At 48.8% G+C, this 8,575-nt stretch overlaps 2 protein-coding genes across 2 annotated transcripts; one reads left to right on the forward strand and one right to left on the reverse strand.

Moving 5' to 3' along the window:
• Positions 1 to 2,037: 2,037 nt before the first annotated feature.
• Positions 2,038 to 2,844, forward strand: Pmar_PMAR023834 (Bypass of stop codon protein, putative; the record flags this gene model as incomplete). The annotated part of the gene is made up of 1 exon (XM_002766051.1): positions 2,038 to 2,844. One exon carries the CDS (start codon positions 2,038 to 2,040, stop codon positions 2,842 to 2,844), a length of 807 nt encoding a protein of 268 aa, XP_002766097.1.
• A 1,140-nt stretch (positions 2,845 to 3,984) lies between these two features.
• Pmar_PMAR023835 (conserved hypothetical protein) lies at positions 3,985 to 5,007 on the reverse strand (the record flags this gene model as incomplete). The annotated part of the gene is made up of 1 exon (XM_002766052.1): positions 3,985 to 5,007. One exon carries the CDS (start codon positions 5,005 to 5,007, stop codon positions 4,174 to 4,176), a length of 834 nt encoding a protein of 277 aa, XP_002766098.1. The 3' UTR covers positions 3,985 to 4,173.
• Between the last annotated feature and the right edge of the window lie 3,568 nt (positions 5,008 to 8,575).

An 8,575-nucleotide genomic window follows, 5' to 3' on the forward strand; every position in this document is an offset into this window, starting at 1 on the left:
TCGAGTTGATTATTTCGGCCTTTATCAGTCAAACTCCCATACAGCGCTTCGGCGCTCACCAGTCCCCGCAACACCATGTAGCTCAAGAACTACTATGTCTTCGATAAGTGGCAATGAAATCTACATGAGTGTCCCAGACCATGGGGCCCGTTCGTAGTGTTCGATGCATATGAGTCCTTGATGAGTCACTCATCATGAGTGGGATGATGTGGGAATGAATCTGTCTTATTTCCAGTGGACGATTCCACATTGAGTTTTTTCTCCTTCTTATGAATACCATTTTGTGAATCAGCACGGGTCTTCGAGATAAACCATCACCGTATTCGTAGCTCCTATATGATTTCTCTCCGTCACCCTCTCGAGGTGACCACAATTGTTTCCATTTTCCGGATCACTCGAGTCGTTTGAGTTAAGACCAGTCGATCTCTTTTTCCCTCTGACACTGGCGGTGAATTTGATCACTTGAAGTGAACCTCAAAACATGGAGAGAATACTTCAGAATAATCGTTGGTCCTGAGCAACCGGAATCTTCGGGAGGTCATAACAACCCCAGGATGAATAATATTATCGCCGTCGGCATGTGACTCATCCACAGTGACTGGTGAATACAGCCGAAGCGTTCTTAAGTGACGAGCTTATGCCTTTGTAATTAGCCTGCGTATGTCGAGTGGGTCATTGGGAGCAACTTACTTTTACTACTATCTAGAGGTCGCCTGTCAATGATACAGGGGCGACTGTCACGACTACGATCGATGCTCCTGTCGAGCCTACTACTCTTACGTCCCCTCTGCCGGTCAGCACAGCTGCTGTGACCGATAAGGTCGCTGCTACCACTGTGGAGACGACCGATTCCGAGACTACTCTCAGTCCGATTGTGTAGCCGATTTAGGTTAATGAAGCTTTGTAATGTCCCGGAGTGCATTTTAATACAATCCTGGCCACTGCAGGATGTCTTGATAACGAGTGTATAAGTGTTTATCTGCCCGAGTTGCGTTGAAGGATACGTTGCGCCCCAACATCACGAGAGCATCGACGATACACCCAAATATGAAACCTATCTGGAGTGCACCAGAGCTATCTGAGCGTTTGAAACAGACGAGCGAAGGCGGGCAAGCCACGCCAGACTGACAGCGGTGGGTGTACTCGCTTACGCACTAGCATCATGCTAGTAGCATGAGCTCATGTTGATCCCCTAGGGTCTGAATTCCGATTGCTGATATACTGACAATTTTGTTGATAGTGAGCTCAAATACAGAGGTTGGATATCCTAGAACCTCTGATGTATCCTCTGCAGCTCAATGTGTTCTTATCAAGCTTGACATGTGTGACACCGACCAAGCATCAGGGTGGCTGCAATCGGAGGGCGAGCTTGTTACTCGCGTAGCTCCCTATGGGAATCAAGCCAATTGTGGTGCTGACAGCACCGTGCTGTGTAGATGCCCAGCCGCCCAGCCAATAAGGTTTATCCAGCTGAGTAATTATTTTGAGATTTACCTTGACAGCGGTTTCAGATGGATTGGACAACGAGGAAGTTCCCGTATGACTCGATGAGGAGTCATGAACTGTGCGCTACAGCCACGCAGAGTTAGAAGACGTACACGAAGCCCGACCGCTGCAGGTTACACAACCCGTTGTAAACTGAAATATACTCCCCTAAGCGTTGATAGTGAGCGGCGACGAGCGATTGCTCTGCATGATCATCACATTCGCCTTGGCCATCAGAACGAGCCGCAGACTCGAACCAGGAGATGTCTAATCGGTCAAAACGGTGCTTGCGAGAAGTCGACCAAACTTCTCGGAAGAAGAGTGGCTGAGAACGCACCGCCCACCACACTGTATAAGATGCAGTATCTTGTGAAACGATTCGGCGAGATAGACATCGGGCGCACTATTGTTCAGCTACAACGAACGAACATCATTGGACATACTAAGGCTTGAACGATTTGCCTAATTAGCATCAGTCTATGGGGTTAGCATAGGCCCTCACAGGTCCAGTCTAGCTCGGCACTTCCCGCAGTTTATTCACATTCGTGGGAAATGGCTATCCGTTCCTTCCCTTTCGTCATCGTTGGTCTCAGTGTTCTTCAGGGCATCACATACGTGATGGGTAACACCACCGAGTGCGATGCCGAGTGTGCCGCCACCTATCCCGGGTCGTATTGTAAGTACTGGCAGACACCCAGCAGGTGCTTTGGCTCCAACGTCCCTTGTTCCTGCGGGTCGGGTGGAATAACTGAAGCCCCCCGTAATTGTGACGCTGGTTGTGCCTCGGATACTCCTGGCTCCTACTGCAAGTACTGGGCTACACCAAGCACCTGCCATTCATCCAATGCGCCATGCACTTGCGAGGTTGCTCCAGTTACCACTACTCCAAGTGAAGCCACCGATGAAGTCACTGAGACTACCACAATTCAGGACGGCACAACAGCCGCTCCCGAAGAAACCAATACGGCCACTTCTGTTGCTGTCGACACTACCGGCACGGCCAGTACGACTATTGTGACAAGTGGAGTAGCAGACACTACTGCAGCTCCCACGACTACTGAGATGATAACTTCGGCTGAGCAGACCAATGCTGCGACTACTTCATTGCAGGTCACTACTGAAACTTCGGACGACGCAGTCTTGACAACAACCGAGGCTACCGTGGCTGGGGAATCTACTGAGGTGCCAACGACGGCTGATACAACCACGTTCGGAGGAGTCGCCACCGATGCCCCAACCACCACAGGGTCTCCAGTTACGGGTTCTGGTGTCACCACTACGGGCGAGGTTATCACCGAAGCCTCAGCTACCACCACTGGAGAGGTCGATGCGGAGACAACTGTCAGTCCGAGTACGTAGACTTAAGTGCAATGAAGCTTTGGAATGTTCGGTGGACCGCATTTTCCTTAACCTGCGGCACTGCATGACCTGTTGATAATGAATGAGTGCTTACTTTCGATTTGCGTTGATAGCAACGGTCCGCCCCATCAACCTGAACGGGGAGGGGGTGCTCGAGATGATGCACCGCCACTCAGTAGTGGATTGTCACGATAGCGGACAACTCTGAGTCGTTGAGAGAAGCACTGATGTAGTCAGTGAGTATGTAGAAGGGCTGGATGTCCCAGTGTTAGGCCAGATGCCGGTAATCTGCCGCACTCAGATGTGGTGGAGCCATATCAATATCTACCTACCTCCGTCTTAACAACGACATTGTCTCTGAACTACAGAGTGTACCGAGTCCAGTAGATACTTGAGCGCACCTTCCTGCAAGTTGCAGGCTGCAACTAGATAGAACTACTCAAGTGCAAGGACGCATATCAGAAGTCCTGATACAGGAATCTTCATGATGAACTGGTTGGGTCGTAGTACGTCGCCTCAGTTCACATCATCATCGGTGATATGAGAGTGTGGGTTGTATCTTGAGTGCGCAAGGATTCGGGAGCCAGACGCATCCGCAACCTCAGAAATTAGTACAAGCAGAGAAAACGAAGAGGATGGATCGTCTTTTTGCCAACGATCCTGATCGTCCATATCTGGCTGAGTCAGGTTGAATCAGTTTCGTGTACCTCACTCTCGGAATTGAGACAAACCAAGGCAGCTGGATTCCGCTGTAAATACCACAACTGATGTCAACCGACTGGCGCTGTCGCCACCAGTACCCCCACTACAGGTGCTACTCTGATCTTGTCTACTTATGAGTTGCTCTCTATACCTCGACTTTATCGTACCCATGTATGACTTGGTAGCCGAAGTCGCCCTCTCGTGGTCTTCACCAATTGCAATCATCCACGAAACGGATCCGTAAGAAAAGGTTTATACGAGACGAGAGTGGTGAATGAACACGTCTTTGATTCGAACGATTATTTTAGTGTCGCAAATAGTAAATTGAGAGCACTTCTCCCCCTATGCTGTTACAGGATACCGTGCTGTTACCCTGAGTTCTCATCCGGGAATTCGGCCTCGAGGAACTAGTACAACACAACAGTGCCCCCCACAACCGGGAAAACGGAGAGAAATCACCGTAATTGAAGCTGTTCACCAATGAAGATCTAACACCACTATGCTTCCATAATATTTAATAATTCTACAAATAATGAGAGGAAATTTAAAGCACTTTCAACACTGTGAATGTGCTGGTCTCTATGAGACACCCGGAAGAGGCCATCGACTGAGGCATGAGCTGTCGATCTAAACCTTCGTTACAGTTTGTTCACCATACCCTGGTTGAGTATAGTAGACCTGGCCTGCGGTGCTTTGCACTGGTTTGGCAACTACCACTCCTTGCTGAGATCGGTTCTTCTTTCCGCATATCAAAACGCAGTTACCGATGCATATGAGGAAGACGAATGCAGTGATGACCCAAAGACCAATGAGGATTCCCAAACTCCAACCATCTACGACATCGAGCACACGGGTGCTACTGCCACACCATGCGCTTGCTCCAGAACTGCCACCGCGGAAAGATGAGTCACCAGTTGCTAGAGAGACGCATGTCGAGAAGGCGGCAGGAGTGATGCCTCCATTCTTCACACCTTCCCTCAGCCAATCATTGAGAGTGTCCGCGAGACTAGAGGAACTTCTACAAGTGATTCTTGAGCAAGCGATGACCTGCCCAGCTGGGAACTGACATTGTCCACCACTACACTCGTTATCGTCGTAAATATCACCATAGGATTCTCGTATGAAATCATATGACTGTTTTTCAGAACCCGAGACCTCGTTGAGCTCAGCAAAGTTCATCCTCGCGATGGCGTTGACATCACCGATGTAGATCGAGGAGGCTATCGCTGCTACACAGAGCAAAGCGAATACGATCCCCGCTACGATGAGGAAGAGGGTCAAGAAGAAGCGATTCTGCTTTCTAGTGGCACCGCAGCCCAAGCAAGAGACAATAATGATGACTATACCGGCAGCAACAGCGACCCACAACCACCAGTTACGAACTAGTGTGCGGAAATCGGATGCCAGTACGAGTGACGCAACCACGATGACGAGGGCGCCAACAAGAAAGAGTACGACCATCACGAAGTAGTTCAGAAGCTTTGATGTAGCTGTACAGCAGCCTGCCATAAGATACGCGAGTTGAGTATACAATTTCCTGAAGAACTTCTCAAACCCGAGCGACTATTAAACTGAACACGAGCCTGTCAGAGGAGATATGTGAGCCATTGAGCCCTCGGAGTGTTGCGTAGTTGAAGCTACTATATGGTAGGATTCATGACGGAGACGGGAAGTGATAGAGAAACGTAATAAATCCATCGAACGAATGATAAAACCTCTACACCCTTCTCGGAGTGTCGATCACCCCTACGTATTGCTACCGCACCAAACGCTAACCGTAGGCTGGCCTCTTTCTACCCGGCCTTGCGCAAATTCAGATGCGGGAATGACTCCGGACGAATAAACAGTGTTATGCCATTGATTTAGAGTTACACTAGATTGAATTACACCTGGTAAGAGAGCACTGGATAGAAACACTTCCCTGAGTGAAGCTGCATACGCCTCCAGTGCACCTTATACGACTAGGTACCAATCTGACATTGCACGAGCTGAGATCACGACCGAAGAGGATGTTGAAAGCAATCCTGCTGTACTCACTGATCGACGGAGTAATAAGCAGAATACTCAGATGGACGTATACCACAATCATGAGGAGTAGAGGGACTACGCCAGCAGTGACGTTGACCAAGGCCAAGAGCCAGCGGATGATGGCGTTGACGAAGTAGTTGATGAGCTACTGTTACAGAAGTTGAACTGTCTAAACTCTGTGAGGAGGAATAACATGTAGCTACCGGTTACCCGCACTACGACAAGTAATCAAAAGTAGTCTGTGTGGTATTGTTAGAATATGAGTCTACTCCTCCCTCAGGCGGAATCCGTAGCAAATGCAATGAGAACTGTAATGTCACACTGTTCAACTGTTCAACGACTGTGATTTCACCTGACGTTGCACTTGCGCGACACGAACATAACACAAGCCCGTTGAATTCGTGCAAGGCATAAATCTCGCTCGCCCGTAATCAATTTGTCTGAGTGACAATCGAAGGATTTATGGATTCGTGGGTAGCATTGATCATCAACTGACCATTTATATACCGGAATGAGGAGGTAACGAACAACAGCTTGAAGGAGTCCACCATGATGAGTATCGCGCCAACTGAATAATCGTCGGTGGTACCGAAATCTCTACTATATACAGTAGTGTCAAGTAACAGCATCAGCTAACGCAACACTGAATGTCGTAATTTCACCTTCACAAGCGGCCGAGCGAATGTGGCATTCGAGCGATACTTTCTCCGGGTGCATAGTATGCACTGCATACCAGTACACAGTTGGCTAAAATATGGGGTACATCAACTTAGAAATTTCAAGTTATATGTGCTACATGAGAATTAACATGAAGCGGAACGATTCTCGAATCGATCGATTTTCCTCGAAAGAGGGATCAGAGTTTCCGAGTCCGGCAGTGACTTGGTGGAAACACTTGAGCATAAACTGCTCGGGCAGCATACTAGGAAAATGTGCTCAGAAATCATACCCTTCCGAGCAAGTACACTTGATTAGGGTGTCGCTAGAAAATTTGTTCACTGAGACTCGGAACTCGAAGTTCGGAGCTGTCGAGCACTTGAATTGGCTCGAGGTGTAGTTGATCTGTCCCCACTCAAACCTGAATGAGCAAGCATTGGCACTCCGTTTCTAACCCCTTAGTAGACGTTAACTTGTTCGGGTTAACCGTATAACTGAAATGCACATTGTTTCTTACGAATGTGCTGAAAGACGGACGATAGAGAATCCGTCCTTATATCTGTGCACATGTCGTAGGGAAATTGTATTCTACTTTTGCTTCACTTCGTTACAGCGGCGTGCGCTATACATCGACTACAGGAAACGACTGAGCGATTAAGTATCGCCCGCGAGATCACCCAGCTCAGCTTCGACCTCAGAGCTAACATGTCAAAGTGCAGCTCCGCTGGGGTCCAGGACGCGAGAGGGTCTAGTTGAACGAAGCCGTGGTCTACGGTCCATGGACCGACCGAGTTGAAATTGTTGGTACCTCTCAAGAGAAGAACAGCGCCCATGGTATGGTTTCGTATGTGAAGCAACGGATCAAAGGCCGGAGGAATGCAGTCCCACCCCGATTTATTGTTTGGCATGACTAGTTGTATCATGTTACGCCGCAACTACTCTCTCACGCTACAAGTTCTAGCCTAGAATGGACAATAACTCAAAAAACTGAAGTAAGCTCGTCACACTGAATGGTGAATGCGGCAAGTTCACTCAAGTTCATCTGACTCACTCTTTAGTAGAAATCATTCTAGTTCTAATGTCAGTCTCATGAGTACGGTGAGCAAAGAAACAACTTCCTTGCTTCCTGTAAGCTAGGTCGTTGCACCAAGCCGAGTTGTACTCACATCCGCGGTTCGAATCCCACACCTTTTATTTTTCCTTACAACCACATCACTTTGATTGATAATCCTAATTTGGTCGGAGCCGTTACTCACAGTTTATGGTACCAGAACTGCTGTTGAAGGCGTATCTTCAGCATTATGAACCTCCGTTGGGCAACAGGGTTCTCTCCAGAGTGACTCGAGCTTGCTTGACTGGGATGTGGGTTTCCTCGAGCGTCGCAAGATTTTACTCAGTGAAACGCAAAGATACTCCTGCCTAGAGATGCAAAACAAATAAGGCTACTGCATGTTTAGCTCACCTCCAAGTTACCTCATGATTCTTCCATCGGTCAGGTTATCTTCTAACATGGAGCGGTTACTCCATAGCGGCCCTCAGCGGCGCTCGAGGTTTTGTTGCCGAATGGGCCGTACTATTTCCTTAAGCCGGTTACGGAGCACTCCACGAGCCCCCACAACGAGTTCATAACCTCGGGGGCCAACCTGTCGTCAAAGATAGTCTTCGATGGGAGCCGTGGAAGTCGTGCTGATGTCGCTGGATGTGAGCGATAACCCTACTCTATCATCACAATCGTCGTCGATCGTCCTCTCTCTATCAGATATTGAAGATCAAATGCCAAGTCGATCCTACGTATCGCAAGCTCAACTTCGCCCCCAAGTTTGCCGATGTGGTGGTCTCTCCATCCTTCATGCAGGAGCAGGTGTCACTGCAGCAAGTAAGTCCATGATCAACTTCCGGAATTCATCTGTGACCCCCAGGAACCACAGCTGAGCCCCTAATGCTCCCTTGTGCCAATCACCCCATCAAGTACAGCCTCGCTATTGGCCGCTCTACTGATGGGTCTGGGTTCGTACACTTGAGTGAGTCCCTTGCCTTAGAGGCCGACAGTTTTGCGAGGTGAAAACCTGTCAGGCACTCTCGTAGCTGGCCTTCTAGTTGCCAAGTCGATACGAGAGTCCAGTCTGACCACAACTCGGGATGTTCAGCATTCCCTACAACTGCAATCAAAGAAAGAGTTGGCGCTCTCTTGAAGAGAGTCTCCTCAAAGGAAGCATAGCAGTAAGATTCACATCGCGCCTCGTAGTAATCCCATATCAGATAGCGAAGTTGTTTCGCTTGCTCTCAACTGACCAACCGTCGTTCTCATACTCCCCGGACAGTACCTCATTGATACTATACGAAA

Source organism: Perkinsus marinus (genome assembly GCF_000006405.1).
Source record: "Perkinsus marinus ATCC 50983 genomic scaffold scf_1104296973742, whole genome shotgun sequence".
Classification (NCBI taxonomy): domain Eukaryota; phylum Perkinsozoa; order Perkinsida; family Perkinsidae; genus Perkinsus; species Perkinsus marinus.